General features: G+C 41.4%; 1 protein-coding gene across 1 annotated transcript in view; it reads right to left on the bottom strand.

The window, feature by feature from the left end:
- Nucleotides 1-25,695, bottom strand: part of FRRS1 (ferric chelate reductase 1) — a gene marked incomplete at both ends in the record, with an annotated part of 36,645 nt that extends 10,950 nt beyond the window's left edge. The window contains 8 exons of the mRNA XM_081323218.1: nucleotides 4,215-4,331; nucleotides 12,917-13,064; nucleotides 14,819-14,920; nucleotides 15,996-16,175; nucleotides 21,070-21,217; nucleotides 22,639-22,733; nucleotides 24,022-24,158; nucleotides 25,500-25,695. Coding sequence (XP_081179344.1) covers nucleotides 4,215-4,331; nucleotides 12,917-13,064; nucleotides 14,819-14,920; nucleotides 15,996-16,175; nucleotides 21,070-21,217; nucleotides 22,639-22,733; nucleotides 24,022-24,158; nucleotides 25,500-25,695 — 1,123 coding nt within the window. The remainder of the gene's footprint in view (nucleotides 1-4,214; nucleotides 4,332-12,916; nucleotides 13,065-14,818; nucleotides 14,921-15,995; nucleotides 16,176-21,069; nucleotides 21,218-22,638; nucleotides 22,734-24,021; nucleotides 24,159-25,499) is intronic.
- Between the last annotated feature and the right edge of the window lie 1,276 nt (nucleotides 25,696-26,971).

Below are 26,971 nucleotides of genomic sequence, written 5' to 3'. Positions count from 1 at the left end.
TTTCTAGCCAAAATTTTAGTTTTCTGTATATTTACTTTAAATCCAGAAACTTTGCCATATTGTGTTATTATCTCCATCAGGTCCACAACAGAGTTCTCTGGCTGGGTCACTGTAACAACCAGATCATCGGCAAATGCTCTCAATCTATAGTCCTGATCTCCAACTTGAATTCCCTTAATTTTTTCTGAATTCCGAATCTTGGTCAATAGTATCTCCAATGTTAACACAAATAACAAGGGCGATAACGGACACCCTTGCCTTGTGCCCTTCTCAATATTACATACTGCTGTCAAGCTATTATTAACTATGATTCGGGCAGTTTGTTTTTGATATAATGCCCTAATCGGCTGCAAAAAATTTTCGCCAAAATCCATTTTATCTAAGACTTTCAACAAAAATTGCCAATTCAATTGATCAAAAGCCTTTTCAGCATCTAAAAAGATTAGCGCTGCAGAGATCTGGTTGTGCCTTTCCAAAAACTCTAACACATCAACTATATGTCTCACATTATTTTTCATTTGCCTACCACTAATAAACCCCGTTTGGTCCCCGTGAATCACCTGTTGCAGGACCCTCATCAGTCTATTAGCCAAGACCTTAGCAAATATCTTATAGTCTGTATTTAAAAGCGATATCGGTCTATAATTTTTAACTTGAGTAGCATCCTGGTCTTCCTTCGGAATCAAAGAAATAAAAGCTGTTCTCCAAGACGGGGGCACCTCTCCCCCCCTCTGGATTGTCTGGAACAGTTCCTTTAACGGTTTTATCATCTCTAATTGCAAGTTTTTATAATAGGCCGCAGTCAAGCCATCAGTGCCTAGTGCTTTATCCACCTTCAGTTCCTTAATAGCTGTAAAAATTTCCTCTTCTGTAATCAGTTGATTAATCCCCTCTTTTTGTACTTGCGTAAGAACCGGGATGCTAGCATTCTCCAAATATATATCAATATCTTTTATATTAATTTCCTCCTTAGTATATAATTTCGAATAAAAATCCAGAAAAGCATCCTTAATAAGATTCTGTTGAAACACAACCCTTCCTTTATATTCAATCTTATCTATATTAGAGGCCCTTTGCTTTTTTCTCAGTCTATAAGCTAACCATCTGCCTGGTTTATTAGCGTTGCAAAAAGTATTATGCCTAGCAAACCGCAGATTAGTTGCCACTTGATCTGCCATTAATTTATCAAATTGTCCTCTTAGCAATCTAATAGCCTCCTTAATCTTCACATCCTCTGGATTCAAAATCAAAGCCTTTTCTTTTTCCTTTATTTCATTCTCCAGTTGTTTCCTTCTAATTTCCACTGCACGTCTATGTCTATTGTTCATATATATCAACACCCCTCTCATATAGGCCTTGCTAGCATCCCAAACCATGTCCATAGAAGTACCCTTATTCATATTAATCTCAAAAAAATCCTTCATCCGCTGTTTACATTCTTCCACATTTTTCTGATTTCTAAACAAATTCTCATTTACACGCCACGAGCGTCTGTCTCTTTTCTCCTCATCAATCTCCAACCAAACTGGGCTGTGGTCAGAGATAATTCTCGCACAAATCTTCACCTTTTTAGATCTCAGAAAAAGGTCATTAGTCAACAAAATAAAATCAATCCTTGAAAAAGATTGGTGTCTGTCAGAATAAAAGGTATAATCCTTCTCTTGGAAGTGTCTCTCACGCCAAATATCTCGTAATTCCAAGTCATCCTTCATTTCAAAAAAGGATTTAGGCAGTCTTGCATGACTTGGAATGCGCTTAAAAACTCCAGCCTTATCCAGCTGTACATCCAAAACACCATTCCAATCTCCCATAAAAATAAAAGATTTATAATCCAACTGGGTAATCTTTGTGTGAAGTAAGCTAAAAAAATCAGCTTGTTGTTGGTTAGGTGCATATAATCCAACTAAAAGCGTCTTTTTACCTTCTAACAACAGCTCAATCATAACATATCGTCCATGCTTATCTGCTTCAATTAAGTCTGCTGTTAAGGCACTTTTAACATAAACAACCACTCCATTTTTCTTATTCTCTGCAGAGGCAACAAATTGCGTACCCAGTCTCGAGTTCAATAAATACTTTTGATCCAAAACTCTAATATGCGTTTCTTGCAAACATATAACATCTATCTTAAATTGTTTTAAGTATTGAAAAACTTTCTTCCTCTTCTGCGGTGAATTTAATCCATTAACATTCCAGGTTAGAAATTTAGTTGCCATGCATATCCTCCAAAAGCTCTTGGACCACAGCTTTGATAGGACTAATTTCTTTAGGCCGTGCTCCTCCCACAGCTTGACTATATGTACGTTGTGAAGAATCTGAAGACTTTTGCTGATCTTGTTCTTTTATTTTCTTTGCTCGTTTTAAAGCAGCACGCGTTACTCTTTGCTCTCTAGGATCATCCAAAGAAGTTGTAGCTTGATCTCCTCCAACACCACTTTCCTCTGTTCCATCCTCTTGATGTTTTCCTTCTCCAGATCCCTTTCCAGCTTCCAGAAGTGTTAATGGGGCTGCTTTTAAGACATTGTTATAGAAATCACGCGCTTGCTTCACAGTAATCAGCCGGTACCTTTTACCTTCATGCATCACCATCAGCCCCTCAGGGATCTCCCATCTGAACCTTATATCTCTTTGCTTAAGCTCCTGCACAAGAAATGCATAGTCCTTCCTTCCCCTTAAGATCCTTGGAGGAATTTCTTTTAAAACCAGAACTTCTTGTCCAGCAATCACCACTTTAACATCATAGGCAGCTTGTATAACTTGGTCTCTAATTTCTCTTTTTGCAAAATAAACCACCACATCTCTAGGCAACTTTCTCTGCCTAGCAATCCATGAATTCACCCTGAACACTTTATCCATAGCTGCTCTTATTTCAGATGCTGGCTGGTTTAATACCCCTTCAAGAGCCTCAGAGATCAGTTGCTTTAAATCTTCTTTAATATCCTCTTTTAAACCTCTAATTCTGATAGCAAACTGCATCTGGTAATATTGGGCCAAGCTTAACTCCTTTTCCACTTTGTCTCTTATATTTTCATTCTCTCGAGCCTTTACTTCTAATATAGCATTTCTTTGAGCCAAATCATCCATTTTTTCATCTAATTCTTCCACACATTCCGCCACTTTATGCACTGAGGACAAAATGTCTACCTTCATCACGCTGAGCTTCTGTTCCATCCTCTCTTCCATTCTCTCCTCCAGTTTCTCCAGTTTCTCCTCCATCTGCGCAAATTTATCTGCCATTGATTGATTGATTGATTCCAAAAGTTTATCCAAAGCATCTCGTAAATCCTTCGGTGTCAGCGCTTCAGGAGGGTGCAATGCCTGTAGTGATGATTGTTGCACTGGCGAGGATCCACCACTCCGAAGAGTTTTAGGGGGAGGTTTCGCCGCCATCTTTTAGTCCTCAATTATGACGCACTTTCAAAAGTTTACAAAGTCCAACAAGCTAGAGAGTATATTAAAATAAATCTCTTCACCTTTGTCTCTTGTACCGCTCTGCCTGCTCCTTTAAATCATAGTCCTTTCTGCAGGCAGGGATGGTTCGCAGACGCCTGGCTCCGCTCCAAGAAGTTCGGAGCAGAGACGCCGGCCAGCTGGGAGCAACCCAGGCTTCGGGGGAGTTCAATCCTTCAGCCGCCCAAGCTCCAAGCTCAGGCGGCCCTGGAGAACTCTACCCCTACCTGGGGCCTCACCCCCTCCTCTTCTCCCGAGGAGGGGGCTTCAATTTCGCCCGAACAGCTGATCGGCGCTGTTTCGGGCGAAAAAACAAACAGCTGAGCCGCGGGCAGCCCGGGAAGGCTGTCTACGGCGCCGCGCCGCCACCGGAAGTCAATCAAGTAAGTTTCCATTTTATTTCAGAATCAAAGAAGAGCAAAAGAGCATTTTCAAGCCATTTTAGACTGTCCTTCCTCCTTTATTTATTCTACTGCAAGCTAAATTTTTGCACCGTACTTTGTTGGCAGAGTCTGAATACCCACAAGATGTCCAAATGGCCCCAAGGATAATATTTCCATAGCATTTTCCTAACTGTCTCTGCAATGTTTTCTGAAGCATTTGGAATTGAAGACAAAATAAAATAATAATCAAATCTTGAGCTATCTGACCTGTTAAGCAATGACGATTGGACCTCTTCATACGACCCCACCCCAAGCCATCGAACAACAAGAGCCCCCATTTTGCACCATATACGCATTTTAATTGTAAAACATTAAACTTGCCATGGATCTTGATCAGGAATGGAGACCGGGATCCTCCAATATCTTCTAATGGTCCTAGAATGTTATATTTTCCATTTGTTATCAGAGGCTGTTGTTGGTGTTTGTAGATTACATCACCTGTACCTGGGGAAACAATAGTAGATTATGCACTACCAGCAAAGGAAGAGTAAATATGAATGAGGGGAAGATCCTACCGGACCTGTCTCAGTCCAGGTTGGCCAATGGTCGCGGCAATATGAGGGCCGAGGACAGTCTTGTAACCCAGGGGGATGGGACAGGGATACCGATCCCCACAGTAATTGGGAATGGCAGCAGATGGAGGAGCAGAGGGCCATATCGTAATCTGAGATCACGCCCACGCTATCTTCTTGATGTGGCGCGCTCTGGCCCTCTGGCTCTCACCTGCTGTTCGGGGGAAGAGGGAGGACAGACTCCTGAGCTCAGGATGATCTATTTTAATGCCAGGTCTGTTGTGAATAAAGCTCCCCTCATCCATGACTTGATCGAGGAGGAAGACGCAGACCTGGCGTGCATCACGGAAACCTGGTTGGGCCCAGAGGGAGGGGTCCCTCTGACTGATTTATCCCCTCCAGGTTTCCGTGTGCTACATCAACCTCGAGCTCAGGGTAGGGGAGGTGGCGTGGCGGTCGTTATCAGAGAGACCCTCCATCCGCGGGAGGCCACTGCCCCTCAGATAGACGGATGTGAATCCCTCCTCTTAAGATGGGGTCCTGGTGGTCAGTTGGGCCTACTTCTGGTATACCTCTCTCCAAGCTGCACAGCAACGGTTCTACCCAAGCTACCTGACGCCATCTCGGGATTGGCGGTCGAATTTCCAAAACTTATGGTACTGGGAGACTTTAATCTACCTTCCCTGGGCAGTGCATCAGAAGTGGCCCGAGAGTTCATGGCCTCCATGACGGCCATGGACCTGACACAAATTACTCAGGACCCAACTCACGAGGGAGGAAACATGCCTGATCTTATTTTTGTCTCTGGGCAGTGGCTAAACGGACTGGGTGGGGTTACCCCAACATCACAACCCCTTTCACGGACAGACCATTACCTCCTGCGGTTGGGCCTCCGTCACGTCACCCCCCGCCGTCAGGAGGCGGAACCGACCAGGTGGTTCCGCCCCAGGCGCCTGATGGACCCAGATAAATTCCGGATGGCGCTTGGACCGATTCCCACCTCCCTCTCCCACAACCCGGTCGAGTCCTTAGTTAATGCCTGGCAGCAGGCTGCTTCGGAGGCACTCGACCGCGTTGTCCCTTTGCGGCCACTGACCCGGCGCAAGTCCCGACTCGCTCCTTGGTTCTCCAAGGACCTGCGGGAGATGAAGCGCCAGAGAAGAGGCCTAGAGAGCATTTGGAGAACCAGCCGGTCTGAGTCTGACCGATCACAGTTAAGATCCTTTTCTAGATCTTATCTCGTGGCAATGAGGGTGGCAAAGCGTGCCTACTTCACCACCCTCATTGCGTCCGCAGATAATCGCCCGGCCGCCCTATTTAGAGTGGTCCGCTCCCTTATAAGTCAAGAGACGGGAGAGGACCCCCTACATGGACGGGCTGAGGAATTTAGTAAATATCTGGTGGACAAAATTGCTCAGATTCGGGCTGGTCTGGACTCTGACTGGGCAGTATCTAACGAGAGGAAAGCGATGAAATTGGCCGAATACATTTGGGAAGAGTTCGATCCTGTGACTCCGGATGAAGTGGACAAGATCATGGGGAAACTAAGTGCCGCCACATGTTTGTTGGACCCGTGTCCCTCCTGGCTAGTCTATGCAGCTCGGGAGGCTACACGAGGCTGGCTCCTAGCAGTTATCAATGCCTCATTGAGTGAAGGGTACTTCCCTGCTGCCTTGAAAGAGGCGGTGGTAAGGCCCCTCCTCAAGAAGCCGGCACTGGACCCAGCTGTTTTAAGCAACTTCCGTCCTGTCTCCAACCTTCGCTTCCTTGCGAAGGTCGTTGAGAGCGTGGTGGCACGACAGCTCCCTTTGAACCTGGAGGAAGCTGAATATCTAGATCCGTACCAATCGGGTTTCAGACCCGGGCACAGCACGGAGACGGCATTGGTCGCGCTGGTGAATGATCTCTGGCGGGCCCGAGATAGAGGTTATTCCTCTGTCCTGGTCCTATTAGATCTATCAGCAGCTTTTGATACCATCGACCATGGTATCTTACTGCGTCGTCTTGAGGGGCTGGGAGTGGGAGGCACCGTTTTGCGGTGGTTCTCCTCCTACCTCTCGGACCGTTCGCAGACGGTGTTGGCAGGAGGGCAGAGGTCAAGCCCTAGGCCTCTTAAGTGTGGAGTGCCTCAGGGTTCGGTGCTCTCGCCCCTCCTGTTCAACATCTATATGAAGCCGCTGGGAGAGATCATCCGTAGCGTCGGGGTGAAATATCATCAATATGCTGATGATACCCAGCTATTCATCTCCACCCCGAATCAACCCAGTGATGCCCTCGATGTGATGTCCCGTTGCCTGGAAGCGGTACAGATTTGGATGGGAGAAAACAGGCTTCGACTTAACCCGGCCAAGACTGAGTGGCTGTACATACCGTCATCTCGTTTAGTCCAAAATGTTCCATCTCTGACTATTGGAGGAGAGATGTTACCTCCCATTGATAGAGCACGCAATCTGGGCGTCCTCCTAGATTCACGACTCAGTTTTGAAGATCATATTGGAGCCGTGGCTAGGGGGGCATTTGCACAGATTCGTCTTATATACCAGTTGCGCCCCTTTTTGGACCGAGATGCCCTACGTACAGTCACCCACGCACTCGTTACCTCCCGTATTGATTACTGTAATGCTCTCTACATGGGGCTGCCCTTGAAGACCACCTGGAGGCTTCAGCTGGTGCAGAATGCAGCTGCACGGGTTGTGATGGGAGCTCCCCGATACTCCCATATTACACCACTCCTGCGTGAGCTGCATTGGCTACCAGTTGCCCTGCGGGTGAGATTTAAGGTGCTGGTACTTACCTTTAAAGCCCTACATGGCTTAGGTCCGGGATACTTGCAGTACCATCTGCTGCCGGGAACAAATCCCCATCGTCCAGTACGCTCGCACAGAGAAGGCCTCCTCAGGGTACCGTCAGCTAGGCAATGTCGACTGGCGACCCCCAGGGGGAGGGCCTTCTCTGTGGGAGCGCCAGCCCTATGGAATCAGCTCCCCCCTGAGCTTCGGATGGCCCAAAACCTCCAATCCTTTCGCCGCGGCCTCAAAACACTCCTGTTCCACCAGGCCGACCTAGACTGACAGGCATTTTATTTAATTTATATTTAGTATTTTTAATTTATCTCTTAAATTCTCTAATTTAATTTATTGCACAGATGTTCTCAATTTTATTTCTATCTTGATCTCTGTACTTATTATATGTTTTGCCGCCCTGAGTCCTTCGGGAGATAGGGCGGGATATAAATCCCATCAATAAATAAATAAATAAATAAATAACATTATCTCTATGGGTGAAGACTTCAGAACACAGATTCAGTTAGCTTCAGAGATTGGTTTCTTTATGAAGTTACAAATTTGCTACCCAAAGCTAACCCCTCAAATGCTTCTCAGTGAAAATTAGCACTTCAGTGTATTCCATGTGCTGATATTATATTTATTTATTATTTATTTATTTATTCGTTTTATATACCGCCCTTCTCCCGGAGGACTCAGGGCGGTGTACAGAGCAAAGTAAGTATACAATAAACCAACAATAAAACAAATAAAACCCCAGATCTACAAATAAAACCCCAAATCTATCAGGCCAGGCCAGCTTGCTGGAATAGATAGGTTTTTAAATCTCGCCAAAAGGTGCGAAGGTCGGGGGCCATCCGGATTTCGGCTGGTAAGCAGTTCCAGAGGATTGGCGCACCCACCGAGAATGCTCTCCCCCTGGGGGTCACCAGCCGGCATTCTCTGACCGGTGGCACCCTGAGGAGGCCCTCTCTGTGGGAGCGCACAGGATGGAGGGGTGTTGACGCTGGCAGTAGGTGCTCCCGTAGGTATTCCGGACCCATGCCATGTAGGGCTTTGTATGTCATCACTAGCACCTTGAATTTCACCCGGAAGGCAACTGGAAGCCAGTGCAGCTCACGAAGCAGAGGTGTAATATGGGAGTATCGGGGAGCCCCCAAAAGCGTCCGTGCAGCTGCACTCTGTACCAGCTGAAGCTTCCGAGTGATTCTCAAGGGCAGCCCCATGTAAAGAGCGTTGCAGTAGTCAAGACGAGAGGTCACAAGTGCATGGGTGACTGTACGTAAGGCATCCAGGTCCAGATAGGGTCGTAGCTGGCGCACCAGACGAACCTGAGTGAAAGCCCCCCTAGTCACAGCTCCTATGTGATCTTCTAAGGAGAGCTGTGAATCTAGGAGGACACCCAGGTTGCGAGCCCTATCTACGGGGGGCAGTAACTCGCCCCCAATATTAAGGGATGGAATACTCTGAATATCCTGACATGCCGGTATGTACAGCCATTCAGTCCTGTCCGGGTTGAGTTGAAGCCTGTTCCTCCCCATCCATTCCCGGACCGCTTCTAGGCAACGGGACATCACGTCAAGGGCATCACTGATGTGGTTTGGGGTCGAGATGAAAAGCTGGGTGTCATCAGCATACTGATGATAACCCACTCCAAAACCACGGATGATCTCACCTAGCGGCTTCATATAGATGTTAAACAGGAGAGGTGAGAGGACCGACCCCTGAGGAACTCCATAAATGAGAGGCCTCGGGGTCGATCTCTGGTCACCCGCCAACACCCACTGTGAACGTTCCAGAAGGTAGGAGGAGAACCACTGAAGAACAGTGCCTCCCACTCCCAATCTCCTGAGACGCCGAAGTAAGATACCATGGTCGATGGTATCAAAAGCCGCAGAGAGGTCTAATAGGACCAGGACAGAGGAATGACCCCTGTCCCGAGCCCGCCAGAGATCATTCATCAGAGCGACCAATGCCGTCTCCGTGCTGTGTCCGGGCCTGAAACCCGATTGGTACGGGTCTAGATAATCAGTATCTTCTAGGAACAGAGGAAGCTGATGCGCCACTACGCTCTCAACAACCTTCGCAAGAAAGCAAAGGTTGGAGACCGGGCGAAAGTTGTTTAAAACAGCTGGGTCCAGGGAAGGCTTTTTGAGGAGGGGTCTCACCACCGCTTCTTTCAAGGCTGTGGGGAAACTGCCTTCTTTCAATGAAGCAGTTACCACTGCATGGATCCAGCCTCGTGTCCCATCCCGAGCCGAATAAACCAGCCAGGAGGGGCACGGGTCCAATAAGGATGTAGTGGAGCTTAGCTTCCTCATGATCCTTTCTACCTCGTCCAGAGTCACAGGATCGAACTCTTCCCAGATAACATCAACAAGACTGTCCATGTTCTCATCGTCAGACTCTGCCCAGTTGGAATCCAGACTGGTCCAGATCCGAGCGATTTTGTCCAGCAGATGTTGACTAAATTCCTCAGCACGACCCTGCAAGGGATCCTCCTTCACCTCTAGATTAAGGAGGGAGCGGGTCACCTTAAACAGGGCGGTCGGGCGATTATCTGCAGACGCGATAAGGGCAGCAAAGTAATTAGACCTTGCCCTCCTTAGCGCCGCGAGATAAGACCTCGTAAAGGACCTTAGTCGCGATCGGTCGGATTCGGATCGGCTGGATCTCCAACAGCTCTCTAGGCCCCGTCTCTGCCGTTTCATCTCCCGGAGCTCCGTAGAAAACCATGGAGCCCACTGGGATCTGCAACGGGTCAGGGGCCGCATGGGTACAACTCGGTCGAGTGCTTCTGTGGCTGCCTTTTCCCAGGCTTCCACCATGGCACTGGCCGAGCTATGAGAAAAGGAGGCAGGTGGGGGGCCAAGCGCTGTTTGGAACCACCCAGGGTCCATAAGCCGCCTAGGGCGGTACCATTTCATTGGTTCAGTAACCCCACGACGGGGAGTGGCAAAGCGGAAGGTCAGCCGCAGGAGATGATGATCTGTCCATGACAGGGGCGTAACAATTGGAGAGCCCCCACCCAGATCATCTAACCACTGTCCAGATAGGAAAATCAAATCGAGCATGTGTCCTCCTACATGAGTTGGGCCCTGGATTATCTGCGTCAGGTCCATGGCCGTCATGGAAGCCATGAACTCCCAAGCCAACTCAGATGATCTCCCCAGGGATGGTAAGTTGAAGTCACCCAAGATCATAATTTTGGGGAACTCAACCACCAGTCCCGAGAGGATGACAAGAAGCTTGATCCTTTGTCGTGGAAGAATTAACAACAGTATGCAATAATAAGATCATAATCATCAGTATGCCGTTTATCTCTGCTGTGAGCCATTTAGGTGGTGCTATGAAGTCCTGTCTCAATGTCTGAAGGGAGTGGACCAACCTAATGGCTTTGGGTTTGGGGGATCCCTAATTCTGGAGACTTTCCATCTCTTGTTGTGGATGGAGTTGCATTTCCCCAAGTAGAACCTGTGCACAATTTGGGGGTCCTTCTGGACTCATGGCTCCTACTGTATTCAAGGGACATCTTAGCACAACTGATGTGCAAGTCTCTGCTCACAATCCCTCACACACTCACACATCCCATGTGGATTACGCAGTGCCCTTGAAAAGTATTGGAAGCTTCAGCTAGTGCAGAATGCAGCTATGTGAGTGGTTATTGTGTGCTCCTCATTCAGCACAAGTTACATCTCTAGTCTGTGAGCTGCATTGGTTACAGGTTTGCTTTGGGATTCAATTCAAGATGCTGATGCTGATCATTTATGGTGCAGGTTACTTGAAGGACTGTCTCTCTCCCATTATATCTAACTGTCTACATCTAACAAAAGCATGCTCTACATCACAGCTACTAGGGATGCTATCTGATGGGGCCCAGGAAAAGACCTTTTCTGTTGCATTCCACCCTTTAGAACATCATCAGCCATGGTGGTGCAGTGGTTAAAATGCAGTATTGCAGGCAACTCTGCCCACAGTCAAGAATTTGATCCTGACCAACTCAGCCTTCCATCCTTCCAGGTTGGTAAAATGAGGACCCAGATTTCTGGTGTTGTGGTCTGTCAGCCACCAGAGGACTCAGCAACCGATTCAGATAAGGAAGACAGGAATGGGCACTGGGCCCAGCGTCAGGACCATCTGAAAGCTCCAACAAAGGAATGGAGCTATCACAGCCAGGGACAGAGGCAGAGCCTGGGCCATCTACCAGCCCTCAGATAGAAAGGTTGAGACCTCCATGCCTTGAAGCAAATGAGTCAGGAGAGGAAGATCACATGGGGTCAGTAATTGATCCGCAGGCGCGGTGGAAGCTGAGAACAGGAGAACAGCGACAGGCTATGGGATGGTCTTCGGGGCGGAAAAGTCACCGCTGCTAATGTAGCCCCACCCTCAGTTGCAGATAAAAGGCAGGGGCGGAGATGAACAGGTGTGGGAGACAACCATTTGTCTTCCTGCTGGTCAGCCACTTGTGTTTGGAACTCCTGATACTTCTCCTTGGAATTTTGCCAGTTTTTCTGTGCTGGAAGTCAGAGCGCCTTCTGAGCGTGGGTGTGTCTTATGCTAAACAATAGCCAGCTTGCTTGAAGGACTTTTGGCTGCAAGGATGGTGAGATTGAGAGTAACTCTGGGTATTGGGAGACCCCTACAGGGGAAAAGGGAGCAAGCTCCATTGTTTGGAGGCTGTGTGAAACGGCTGGCGTTCCTGAAATAAAAGGAACGCTAGAGACTATTTGGTGGGTCTTTTGTGTTCGGGGAGCCGGGTCAGAACAGTTGGGGGCAATATGCCGACTCTGTAAACTGCTTAGAAAGGACTGTAAAGCACTATGAAGCGGTATATAAGTCTATGTGCTATTGCTATTACTATCCCCCCAGATTAGTCCCAATCCTACTGGCATCCCATAGGGTCTTAGAGACTTGATTTTGCTATTAGTCTGGGGAACTGGGTATGGATAGTGCCTATATAGTACCTATGTTGACTACTGATGATGGATTTTGGTCTGCCTTGACTGTGAACTGTGTTATTACATGGTTTTGATATTGTTCTTACCACTTAAGGTTTTTTTTATTGGTTGGGTTTTTTATATTGCTTTCAATTACTGTGAACCACACAGAGTCCTTTATTTGAAATGAATGGCTATATGAATTGAAATAATATATAAATATAATTGTGAATCTCGCTTATGGCTAGGATTTACTTTCTAAATGTGTTAATTTACAACTCTCAGCTTAATTTGCCAGTTTTAAAAAAATGCTGTTTGGGAATAAGGAGAGTCATAGACCAGGATCTCTAGAAAGCAGCAATCTAGGGCAAACAGCCTGGACATTTCTTAAAAATGAAGTATGAAGACTCGTATGAAATTTCCATTGCTATTCATATCATGAATCTGCAATAGAAAGATCACATATGTACCAAAAGAAATGAGGAGGGGGAAAGGGCTTTAGTTTCATATTGATGGCAGTTGCAAGGATGATATAACGCTACAAAGTACAAATCCAGTATGTTAACGATTCAAGGAAGAGAAATGTTGCCTTATCTGTACCTATTATTAAGGCTCTTCCACAACCCCATGAAGACTAATCATGAATCAAGAAGAATTTTTCCTTCGCAAACCTAAACATTAGCTGGCAACAGGTGAAGACCAAGTAATGCTTTGAATTCAGCATGAAAAATATGCCTGATGTGAAACTTAATTAAGTTTTCAGACAGATTTTTTTCCTACAGTTATTTTACCTGCACTGATTTCGCCATCAGCCAGAAATATGTAATAGTTTGCATCCAGATTATATCTTCCTATAGAAGCTGGAAGGTGAATTCTTCTTCTGAAAGAACACTGGATAAGGCCATCAGCCAGTCTCCAAGATATTTTCTCCAAAGCATTCTAAAAAACACGCAATGCAGGTTAAACTTTTGCTTCTCAAAAGATAAGCCACCACATATATTGTGATGAGTTCTGTCAAAACTTACCAGGCAGTTATCATTATCAAAGAAAGAACATACCAAACCAAACAAGTTTCATTAGCTGGATTTTATGAAGCAGATAAGAAATATTTAGCAAGACAAGTCACGGCTGCTTCCCAATTAAAAGTTTAGTGACCTTCTCAAATGTCTTCAGCACTATCCTGCTGACGTATAAAAACTTGAATCCTTTTGAAAACTCAAAGGCCAACATATAACTAGAGTGATCATTTTTCAGCAGCCACTTTGGGGCTTGCTAAGCCTATTTGATCACATAATTAAACAAAAACTGGATCCTTCAAATGAACCCTGATATTGAATCATTCAAAAGACACTGGAAACCTTAAATTACAGTCCTCTTAATTCTGTTATCATCTAGTGTCTTAGGTTTTCTGCAATACCAGTAAAAGCAGGTGATACGCTGGACTTCTCAAGAATCGGACAATCGTTTGTCTAATATTTATTGTTGCAAAATGAAGCCAGCTGAATGCAAACACCTTGACCAAACTAGGGGTCTAAAATGTTGATAGTGCATGTAATTTTTCTTCTGAGAATATATATGTGTTCTAAGATGGCGGCGCCTGGAATGGCTGCGGCTGCATTGGCTCTTGAAGGCGAATAGTTTTGGGAGGGATAGTAAGGGCTATAGGCCACATGATCAGGAAGATTTTAATGTGTTTGAGCAACATGGTGGAACTAAGGTAACATACGACATACGACTGACAATCTTTGCTGGCATGGCGAGTTTCTAGTTGTTTTGGAACTGTTGGTGAGACCGTTAAAAGTCGTTGGCACTGTTTGAATTTGTTCTACCAGCAGCAAGATCTGACTGCTGGCCCAGTGATGGATTGTATTGCAAATCAGGGCTGTTTCCAGAGGAGGCAGAGGAGGAGAGGACCTGGAGCTTATGGAGCGAAGGAACTGGATGAGGCTGTCGGCAGGCCCAGAGGAAGAGAGAGAGGCTTTTGGAGGAGTTGGTGGCGGCGGCAGTGTGCTCCAGGGGTGAAAAGAAGCAAGGCCTCTTTAAGGAAAAGGTGGAAGAGTTGGGATCAGAAAAAGGAAAGAAGACGAGGTTGTCAGAATACAAGCTAACTTGAGGGCTAATCCACAGGGAGCCCCATTTCCATCTGTCCTGTTTGCCATCATTCACTCCCTAGAGACTAAAATGGCCAATGTGAAATTTGAGCGGGCCACGAACAAGGAGTATATATCGGAGGTGGTGACCCTTTGAGAGCTGTATGCAACGAAATTTCATTTTGATGTATGCCAATTGGTGTACATTCAAAATGACAATAAAGTTATCATCATCATATATATATATATTTGTTAAGCAACACAATAATTACACAGAACTGTACACAGACATATTAAGTTTAGAATACTCCATTACAGAGTATGACAGAGTACTCTGCAAAACGCATAAAAATAACTGCAGAGGAGAGTCAGGATAAAGTTTCCCCTTTAAACAGCTTCTTTAACTTTGCAGTTGTTTTCCATGATGTAAGATTTCATACAGCAGTCCGGGTCCTGTATGACAAAACAGGACAAAAATCACGAGTCTCCATGGATTTTGTTAGCAAGACAACTTATCCTGACATATGTTTTTACTGTGCAAGGTATTTCGTAACAACATCATTCAGAGTTCAACCCTGTAATAACATGAAATTATAATAGTACCTTCGAGTCAAATTCTGGATAAGATCGCCCAACCAAGAAAGCTGTCTTGATGTCAGCAGAATGACCATTATTAATGCACAGATATGCATCATCACCACCACCCTGGAAATAAGAGAGATTATTAAACTATTTTTTTTCACTTTACTTGAGAAGTCTATATGGTCCATATTCAAATTTAGAGTAGGTTAATAATTTAATGCAGCCTCCCCAAGTGGTATCCTCTAAACATGTTACATTAAGCATGCACTTAACGTGTTAGCTGTGGTTCAGCCTTTTCATAAATTGTTAATCTTTTTTTATCTCTTTATCCCCAGAACCATACATTTTTTTAAAAAAAACAGTGCTGCTTATCACTTGTGGCAATATAGCATTTCTTGTCACCTTCATAACAGCATTGTGCAAGTATGATTTTTAAAAAGGCTTGAATTTTGAGAATCATAAGAATTGTACATTCATCTACAAGCATTACTAATTGTAAATTAATCTGGAAGGCTGGAGGAGGATGAGCTAGAGATACATCTCACTGAGGTTTTATTTAGTAGATGCAAGGCTATGGGAATCATTGCATTCCACCTTAAAGGACAAATACAGGTGGCTGAAAAATTGGGTAGAATATAATGCAGGGTTTCATTAAAATAGTTTAGGGACAAATTCAGAAGAAATGAGGCTTAAATAAATATGTACCATTGGTCCAATAAAAAGGGAGTATGCCAGAAATTATGCAACGTTTATCCTATTATCAAGAGTTAAGAATTTTCTCAGACCTTGCATGTTAATATATGACCTCCCATAATTGCCTGGGAATTCCCTCTTTCCCATTATTTTCAAATATCAAAATCTCACTGCAAGATTTCCAATAAGAATGCTAGAATCTGAGACTTCGTGACTGCACAAGATTTTGACACAAGTTAAATAAACGTGTTCATTTAACTTGGACAAAATGCAACTAGAATAGATCCTGTGCTACCCATGGACAACCTTTTTGCTATCCCTGCCTAAAATATCTAACAACTGCTACAAGCTATTTCAGAAAACCATTACATATCACGGGCAGTTCAATAAACAAAATTATATAGGAAAGATTTTGATGGCCACCCTTTCGCTCATGTAATAAATGACCACTGGAGTAGCCTCAAAAGGTGCTGCCATTTTTCCAGAGGTCAGAGGACTTACTAACCATCCATTGATCATGAGATAATGCAAAGGCAATATAGCCTTCACTGGGACCGCTCATTTCAATCCATACTGAGTCCTGATCTTGCTTGAAGGAGAGAAAGAAGCAGTTGTTGGCTTTAGGGTCACAGTGTGTTGGATTTCTCACACAGAACTTGCGATCTCCACAGTCTGAAGAATTGAACTAAGGAGAGAAGAAGCAAGGTTGTATTATTCCACACACCACTGCTTGAGAAATAGGGCATTCTCAGAGCATCAATAGCTCAGTTATAGGATTTAAGGGAGATACGTTTCCCACAACAACAATGTTCTATCTATTGATTAAAAATTGTGGCCAAAAATACCTTTGTGGCTCTAGGAAGAAGAACCATTTGATAGATGAGAAATAACAGGGAAATACAAATGCCTAACTAATCATGTGAAACTAGAATTTTGTTAAGGGGGAAGTGAAATAAAATCAAGAGAAGAGCTGGTGGCAGAGGGATACAGTTGTCAATGGTTTTCTTACTTAAAACTAAGAGAAAGATTTGAAGTAGATAAAGAAGTTTATGTTTTTGTAAGACTGAATTTGAAATAGAAGTGCAAACAGATGATGAACGTGTAATTGCTAAAATGTGTAAACTTTTGTTGAAATTTGAATCATATTGTGAAGTATGCGGACGACATAGCAGTGGTGGGTCTTATCCAGGACAATAATGAAGATGTTTATAGGGAGGAGGTGAAGGCTCTGGTGGACTGGTGCAATAAAAATAATCTGGTTCTGAATGTTAATAAAACAAAGGAGATCGTTGTTAATGATACAGAGAGTGGTAAGGACAGCTGAAAAGATTATAGGAAGCTCGCTTCCCATTATTCTGGATACTGCTTACAATTGCTATGTGCTTAGAGCTCGAAGCATTGTTAGAGACCCCACACATCCACTTCATGGTCTGGGAGGGGGTTTCAAAGTATTTCTAGCAGGACTACTAGATTCTGCAACAGCTTTGTTCCTTATGCAGGAACAAATTTGCAGGATTCTTTTTTCTCACCATTTATATGTAAACATCCATACTAGACTGTGTTGTTTCTCTGTGTCATATATGTGTGTGTATGTGGGTATATATGCATAATCTTTTGTCATGTTTATGCAGTGTATATTGGAGGTGATTACCTTTTGAGAGTTGAATGCAATGAAATTTCATTTTAATGTATGCTGATTAGTGTACATTTAAAGTGACCAAGCTATTCTAATTCTATTCTAATTCTATTCTATTCTATTCTATTCTATTCTATTCTATTCTATTCCTATTCTATTTCTATTTCTATTCTGCACCCACAAAATAGCTAGAAAATTTCAAATATACACACTGATTCAGTAGTTTTAATAATTAATATACAATTGAGACCAGAGGTTTTCCTTTTGGGTTTGAAGGACAAATCCCAATCAGCACTTTGTTCTTATACATGATAATTGCTGCAAGATTATTGTATGCACAAAGATGGAAAATTCAGCATTTTACTTACAATAGAGGAGTGGTTGGTAAAGATGATGGAACTTGTTGAGATAGCTAAACTGACTCGAATATGAAACAAGGAAAAACCAGTACCTATTTATTGCTGACTGGAAACCCCTCATGGACTTTTTGCATAAAACAATGGTTTAATTAATTAAATTATAGAAAGAAGAGAGTCATGTTGTAACCACAGAGGTAAACTTGTAACTGTACTGATAACATTATACTTACATATTGTAATAATATATATTATTATATTAGTACTTATAATTAGAAAGTACTACTTTATATCTTTCTTTTCTATTTTTCTTTTTTTGTTGCTGCACTTTTAGCTTTCTTTTCCCCCTTATTTTATATTATTTATTTTATTTTATTTTAATCCCATTTATATCCCGCCCTTCTCCGAAGACTCAGGGCGGCTTACAATCTAAGCACAAATCAAATGTGCTTAGCAATAGCCTTCATTCTATGTATATGCCTGCTTATTAGGGCTTTCGGGGGGCCCCAAGCGGCATTATTACAAAGTCAGCTAAAATTATATTTTGAAAAATGAAATCTTTTATCTTTTTATATTTAATTTAATCAGTTTTGTTTTGTTGTTTCAATTCATTTCTTTTCATATTAAAGCATTTTAAAGAGTTCATTTTTCTGGCAATTATTATGCTCTAAGCCTCAAATCCACAATTCTGTTGAAGCCAGATACATGACATCACAGCAATAGAAGTCTATAATTTAGGATGCACACTACAATTACAGTCTTACCCTAGTCAGACACTTAATTGTACAATACAGATGTATTCATTCTATAGAACAATTAAAGGCTTTTTAAATCAATGCAATTACTAACTCTATACAGGTTAAAAATGCACAGGGGGGCGTTTTTTAAGAGGACAGAATTTTGTTCATTCGGAAAAAAAGACTAAAAGAAATTATTTTTTCAAAGAAAAAATTTAGACAGCCATAACAATTATCTTGCCATATAAATTTAAAGAAAGAAAGAAAGAAAGAAAGAAAGAAAGAAAGAAAGAAAGAAAGAAAGAAAGATATAGACAGACAGACAGAGTCAATACCTAACCCACACCTAAATCACTTCCCATTTAAACCACGACATTTGAACCACTGTATATGGACATATGCTTGAAGACCACTTGGAAACTTCAACTGGTCCTGTATGTAGCAGTGTGTGCAGTTTTGAATGCTCCATATTTAGCCCATATTACACTACTGCTGTGTGAGAGCTGCACTGGCTTTCAATTTATTTTGGGGTGCAATATAAGGTGATAGTTTTTACCTTTAAAGCCCTGCGTGGTACAGACCATGTAATTTAAGATATTTCCTCTTCTCAATGACATCTAACCCTCCCTCCATTTTGGATAAGGATGAATGTGCCCCAGTTCCACTCTTTTAAACATTGCCATCTGGTGGTGGGACCTAAAAAGCTTGTTCTTTCTGTAGCAGCACCTCATATATCAGACAGTCTCCAATTGAGTTATGGAGGGTCCCTACAATCTCTGCCTTCCGGAAGATTGTTAAGACCTGGCTTTTCTCTCAGGTGTTGAGCTAGGAAGGGAGATGAACTCAGCATTTCTGTTCTTGAGATGCAGTGTTAAGAGTGCCCGATGACAGGTTAGAATTTTAATTTTATTGTATTTTTTTTGTTCGTATACTTGGTTGTTAGCCACCTAGGGTTGTTTTATATAAGGTGAGCAACCATATAATTTTTTAAGTAACTGAATATAAAGGAAAACTCTAGAATTTTTAAGTGTATAACTAATAAATGATAAACCGAGAGGTATAAGAGGTAAATAACTGTCCTAATAATTTTATGAAGAGGAATCAGTATTATGGCATCACTGCTGGAAAGTACCTATTAAATGCAGTTGTTGATGGTCCAATAAAATGTTACTGGATATGGCCAACAATTAATATAATTAAGTTACAATTTGCAATTCAAAGTAATACATCATTTGAGCAAAATCTGTCCAATCAAAATCTTTATATATGTTTAATAAAGGCTGTTTATTTATTTATTTTAATGCCTTCAGACTTACTTGTAGGAGAGATGAAAACAAACAGACCTCTTTTGGTAGGGAAGCTTATAACCTTGGAGCAGCATCTCTCTTAAATTCCTGTCATATTGATCTCTTATTATGACAGGAAAGAGAGAAGACCCTTCCCCAAAGCCCTGAACTCCAGTCAGCCCCATCTGGAAACATGTCGTTTTGCAAAGAACCTGTTCGCATATGACATATCCCACTATGGGCTCTAGACAGCATTTTGAATTGTATCCAGAAACAGATCAATGGCCACATCAATGAACTTTCCAACTTTCTAACGGGAACCACATACAGAATGCACTAAGCAATACAGTAATTCAAGCAGGATATAATTAAGGCATGCCTTGCTAGGGCCAGATCCAATATCTCTAGGAATGCATGCAGTTACACACTAGATTTAGCACACAAGCATACTTCTGTTACTGAAAGCTGAGCAAATTCAAGCCCAAACAAGGAATGCTCCAAAATGCAGATCTGAACCTTTGAGGAATTTGTAACCTTCACCTAGATTGAATATCCGACATTTGTAAATCAAGTTAAACGTAAAAATTGCAATATCTAATATAAATGCAAAATCTTCCTAATAAAAACATCTAAACATGCCAAAGCTCTAGACAGTCTCTCCCAGTTTTATTCATTTACTTATATTAAAACGTTGTATGCTACAGTTCAAAGTTTGGGCAATACAAAACCATAATTAAAATACTGAGATAGGATCTCCAAACATCACCTGTTAAAGCCATTCTTCCAGGAAGGGCATATACTCTAAATATTGTATGCCTCCTAACCACTCTGAATCTTGACCCAAAAGGGTTTAAGAAATTCTCTCCATTCCAAACATTTTGGAGCCAAGATCATAATCATAATCATAATAGTAAAGTTGGAAGGGACCTTGGAGGTCATCTAGTCCAACCCCCTGCTCAGGCAGGAAACCCTATACCATTTCAGACAAATGGCTGTCCAGTCTCTTCTTAAAAACTTCTAGTGTTGGAGCATTCACAGCTTCTGGAGGCAGGTTGTTCCACTGGTTAATTGTTCTAGCTGTTAATTGTTCTAAGATAAAAATTATACCTTCCAACCAGTACTTGTTATGTTTGTAACTGCTACGAAGAAGTTTTGAAGTCATTTTGAAGCTATTTTTCTTTCATGCTTTTTTGTTATTCATTTTTATTTTTACACTTTTATAATCTTTTTCTATTTCTTCTTCTATGTTTCAGTAGCTTTTAAACTTTTTTGTAAAATCTTCTTTTAATAAAAATATTTATTAAGAAAAGATAAATATAACCCATGGAAACAAAAATCCAAGAGTGCCATATTTTTTAAAAGTGAGAAGTAGTCCTGAGAAAAGCACTTTAAGAAACACTGAACTAGAGAAAGCTTATGATAAAGCAAATAAGGTTTTGCAGAAAGATTTATTCATGGAATGTATAGACCCCTCAATACATTAGCAATACTTTAGGTGTTTTGCTATGTGTAAGAAAATGCAGCAATAACAATAATAACAATCCATTAGCTCATTATTACTTACTGGTTGGCTTAGGGAAGAGACAGGCAAGGATGCTGGAATGGCCCAATTAGTAGGCATCATTGTTGTCAAAGGAAGTATACTAGGCTGAGAAATCTTAGGACCAGGAATTTTTACCCAATAGATACTGAATGTTTGTACAACTGTGAGTCTGTGAAGAGACAAAACCTGTTAGTTACAATCTGAACTGTAAAGATATCCTAACACAGATGTACAATATTTTTTTAAAAAAATCCCACCAAACTTCCATCTAAATTAACCCAGAAAATTCAGCATTCATTCCTCTAAGAAGGCTACCCATTCCTGAGTTAGTTAAATTTTAATTCCTAATTAAAAAGTGGTAGGAGGACTAACCATACCCAATATCTGACAGAGGCAAAAGTCCCAAGGATTTATACATATTTATAGCAATTGTTAAAGGAAGAGACCATATCCAAACTTTGTGGTATTTATTCTGCAAATCTTTCGAGTTTTTGAAGTGTATTGCAGATGATCAGTCTACAGAGAAGCTACACTAATGAAAAAAATCTTCCTGATATCTACATACTGTTTATACTAGTCTTCAGACTAAATAGAAGCTCTGAGACAGCTACTAATTACCTAGCAGCAGTGGTTCTCAACCTGTGGTCTGCAGACTCTGGAAACGTCAGAATGGGAAGGGACTTTGGAGGTCTTCTAGTCCATCTCCCTGCTCAGGCAGGAAACCCTATACCATTTCAGACAAATGGTTGTCCAATCTCCTCTTAAAAACATCCAGTGTTGGAGCATTCACAACTTCTGGAGGCAACTTGTTCCACTGGTTAATTGTTCTAACTGTCAGGAAGTTTCTCCTTAGTTCTAGGTTGCTTCTTTCTTTGATTGGTTTCCATCCATTATTTCTTATCCTGCTTTCAGGTGCTTTGGAGGATGGGTTGACTCCCTCTTCTCTGTGGCAACACCTTATTACAACACTATTATGTCACTACTAGTCCTTCCTTTCATTAAATTAAATATACCCAATTCCAGCAAGTGTTCTTTATATGTTTTAGCCTCCAGTTCCCTAATCATCTTTGTTGCTCTTCTTTACACTTTTTTACATTGTGGCGACCAAAGCTGGATGCAATATTCCAAGTGTGGCCTTACCAAGCCATTATAAAGTGGTCTTGATTTATCCCTCTGTTAAAGCAGCCTAGGACTGTGTTGGCTTTTTTGGCAGCTGCAACACACTGCTAGCTCATATTTAAGTGATGCCATCACAGGAGGTCCACAAAGGCTTGAAAAAAAGTTATGATTTAAATCCTGAGTTACAACTTGGAGGTCTGTGGCCATGGTCTGTTACCACAAAAGGTATTTAAAGGGGGTTCTATTGGATTCAATCTTGGTTTAATTTGAGCTGAGGCTCTTGCCTGCTGCTCTGTACAAATAAGACAGGGATTCCTTATAACATTGATATGTAAAACTGAAAGGTCATGTAGGACTTTGTCAACATGATATATTCAATTTAGAGATTTGCATATTATTTTACAGGCCATACATATTTTTAAAGGAATACATCCAAACAGCCAAACAGGAAAAATATTTTACTACACTTACAGAAATTGTATTTTCTTTGGTGCATCTCTAGGAGCAATCCAATAAGCATCCATATGGTTTTTCTTAGATTCACTGGTGTGACTAACAGCTGAGTTCTACAAAATACAGAAGCCCCATTTTAGCATTATATAATGGCTGGATTCATACACGGCACTTTATCAAGCCATTGTATTAACAATGGCTTTCAGAATCAGCCATAACCACTTGAGTGCCAACAATGCATCAAGTCAGGAAGCAAAATATATGACTTAGTAAATGTATGAACCAACTCAATAATTAGGTTTATAAAGCATACTAAACTTCAGTCTAATAATAATTCATGATAACTGGTTCACAAATACTAAGCCATAAGCTTAGAATGTTGTATGAATGTAACTTTACAGTTTAAAAACCAGAGTTTATTGTTTAGCATTATACATAAACCCAATTGTGACATGCACAGCTTAAAATAAAATAGACAGCCATTAACAGAAACCTAACAAACCACTTTATGACTTATCATGATGTAAATCCAATTATTGCAGTGCCAAACAACTTTACTGGAACAACTAGGATTAATGTATGAGCAATCCCATATGAAAGGCAGTCTGAGTTCCTACATCATAAACCATTTAAGGCAATAAATTTATGCATCAGGAGTTTTATTCTGCCAAAAAATGGATTATGTTCTCAAATGATTTACCTCAGCTTTTAATTTTAAAGATTTCAGTGGCTCTCTGCTGTTACATATTTTAATATTTCCTTTTTAATGGTTCTTTTATTTGAAGGTGCTTTTAATATTTTATTATATTTTCATATTATAGCCTCTAGCCTACATATTCTCAGGTAAGCCATCCCTACAAAGAGTTGTGTTACTCAGAGGCAAATTGAGGAAGCAGCAAATCATGTTTCATTGTAATGTCCCAAAGAAGGGACTGCCTACCATCTGTTTAAAATTTCAGCAACTTGAGGATTTGTTATTAACTGAACCCACAAGAAATCCATCAATATTATCCATTTTGCACATTGCTCTAGAATTTGAATATGTCCATCAAAAAAATGCAGAGGTATTCTGAAGTGTTAACTGATATTTTTTAAAAAGCATACAGGGAAGGATATATAAAAACATGGCAATACAGTCTACTAAGAGCTACTAACTTATTCTGCATCAGATAACCAGTAGAGGGAACCCTAATATTTAAACATAATCCATAAAGGAAAAAATAGTCTATAAAGGAAAAAGTATTATTAAAGCATCATTAGTGTTGATTAATTCCAATATAAAACTGATGCAAATATAAAAGAGTAATTTAAAGCAACAGTGTTAAGAGTGCGTCCTACATTATTTACTGCTCAAAATCTAGTCAAAATTGGCTGGCAGAAGCATTTTCAAGATTTCCCTACCTTTACGTGTCCACATTTAAGGAGCTGAGATCGTCTCCGATCAGCTAATGCAAAAGAACCAATGGCCGGGTCTTCCAAGCGGTCAGCATTGCGAGCTTGTAGCAAAAAGCCTTCAAATGTAGGCCCAGAAAAACTAACTAAAATCAAGAATTTGAGAAAAGGAATGAAGATGAATCTCAGTTTATTCTGGCAACAGGAGCAGGCCTCAAACTGCCAGGTATGTGTGGACTTCAACCCGCAGAATTCTCTTCAATGGCTATGCTAGCTGTGGGAATTATAATACAACTAGAATATATTTAAAATACAGTGTGAAACCTGGAACAATGTTACCTTGTCATTTTATGTTTACCACATCATTTGAATGTTACATAGTCACCCTTTATTTATTTTTAAAAAACCAGACACTATAATCTGAAACAAATTTCAGTTACAGAACCTGAATTAAGACAGACAAAATGGCAGCTGCCTAGAATGGTAGCATGGTAATTTAGAAAACACTCTTTGAAAATCGTATGTGCCAAGAAAGTAAAAGTGACATAGCTACCCTAGGCTTCCTCTGGAAACAACCCCATCTTTAAGAGTGGAAAAAACAGTAGAACCTATTATCAATGTTGTTTATAGTTTATACTCTTGCATTAGGAATGAACCATTAGGAACTCAACCTGGGCCCAACAAGTCATTCCAACTCACTAGCGAAAGCTAAGCTATAACCAGCATTTCAACTACATCTCTGAAGGAGACAGCAGGGGAAAAAATATTTGTCAAATTTGAATGGCTGTCCATCCTACCAAAAAAATAATAAAATTAAAAATTATTAAATTAAATTAAATTAAATTAAATTAAATTAAATTAAATTAAATTAAATTAAATTAAATTAAATTAAATTATTAAATTAAATTAAATTAAATTAAATTAAATTAAATTAAATTAAATTAAATTAAATTAAATTAAATTAATCTATGTGCAGCATGCAGCACAATTAAAAAAGTAAATATATAAATGTTCATATTAAAAAATATACTTAGTCCACGAGATTTACGACCAAAACTGAGCCCAAAATTTCTGTTGCTAAGGGAGACATTTGTTAAGTGAACTTTGCCCCATTTTACAAGTTTGCTTGTCACAGTTATTAAATGAATCACTGCAGTTGTTAAGTTAGTAACTTGGCTGTTAAGTGAAGCCAGCTTCCCCACTGACTTTGTCAGAAGGTCACAAAAGGGGATCACATGACCCAGAGACACAGCAACCATCATAAACATGAGTCACTTGGCAAGCATCTGAATTTTGATCACCTGACCATGGGGATACTACAATGGTCATAAGTGTGAAAAATGCTTATAAGTCACTTTTCAATGCCTTTATAACTTTGAAAAGCCACTAAATTAAACATACGTAGAGGACTATGAACATATAACAAGCACAAAAAACATGAGAAGATGATGTTAGCACCATAAGAGAGCCATGGCAAAAATTCATACCTTTCACACGATCTCCTGGCTTAAATTCTGTCACATTCACTTCAATGGTGTGCTTGGGGAATTCTTGAGGTGATTCCCCATGAAAAGGCAACATGGAGTCACAGGATTCGTATACTTTTCCATTTGGGTAGCCAGCTGATTGATCAGAAAGGCAGGCGAGCAGCCAAGCAATAAAAGTTATTCTGGAAGACTTCATCTACCAAAACAAATTAACAGTGAACATCAGAGAGCTGCTATCATTCATTCCTTTACATCAGACATGTCAAACACAAGGCCCGGGGGCCAGATCCAGCCCACGAAGTGGTTTCATGTGACCCGCGAAGCCATCCTGGAAACAGTGAGGGAACGGCCCCCACTGCCTTGGCCCTGGCCCAGAGACCCTCCTTCTGCCAGAGACCCTCAGATCTGTCCCACTCCTGCCCAGGCCCCCATAGGCACCCTTGATGCGAACGATGTAGAGCTGGCCATGCCCACCCAGTAGGCCAGTAGGCCCAGTAGGCCATACGCACTCTAGCCTCGCCCACCCAGTAGGCCACGCCCACCCAGGCCATACCTACCCGGCCCCCTAAAGGCTGATGCGGCCCTCAATGAAATTGAGTTTGACACCCCTGCTTTACATTTTCCAAAAGTAGCGTTGTAGTAACCTTGGTCTTTTAAAGTTTAATCCCAATCTCTTTCCTTTTTCTTAAATGAATCAGAACAATTGTTTTCACTCATCTCCAGAATTAAAAGGCCATGGGTTATTCTGAACTTAGACAAACATGTGTGTTTTATCTGAATACAAACTACTAAAATCTACTGTGCCGCATACAGAAGAGCTTGCACATGAACAGGTTTTGCATGCCCCTGATAATTCTCTGTAGTCTCTCATTAACCAGCACCACCATGGTAAGGCCCCGATAAAATGAGACAGCATAAGTCACCTGCTCAAAGACAAAGAATAAGAGATATTTCTAAGATGATAACTTCTGTTAGGAACAGACCTTTACTACAATATATTAACATATACAGGTAGTCCTTCACTTATGACTGTGATTGAGCCCACAATTTTAGTTCTGTGTTGTGATGATCGTAAAACAGGTCATCACGTGACTGCACATGATTTTATGACATTTTTTGAGGTGGTTGTTAAGCAGCTGTTAAATGAGCACAGTGGTTGTTAAGCGAGTCCATTATTTGTCATGGAGCTTTTTTTCTGGAAACGAAGTAAATGCCAGTTTCCGGAAAAAAGTTTTAAATTGCAGTCACATGACTATAGGACGCTGCAAACTGCCATAAATGTGGATCACTTACCAAGAGCCCAAAATGCAGTCATATGACCACAAAGTGACCCTGGACATTGGAACTTCAAATCCAGGTCATAAGAGCTTTTTCAGGGTCCACCATAACGTTGAATGGTCACTAAGCAAGCAGTTGTAAATCAAGGACCTGTTATTCCTTTCTTCTGGCCAAGGAAGACTTTATTATTCTGC

This window comes from Vipera berus (genome assembly GCF_964194415.1).
Source record: "Vipera berus genome assembly, chromosome: 3".
Lineage (NCBI taxonomy): Eukaryota > Metazoa > Chordata > Lepidosauria > Squamata > Viperidae > Vipera > Vipera berus.
Note: the sequence above shows the minus strand (reverse complement) of the source record. Positions and strands in the feature narration are given on the sequence as shown.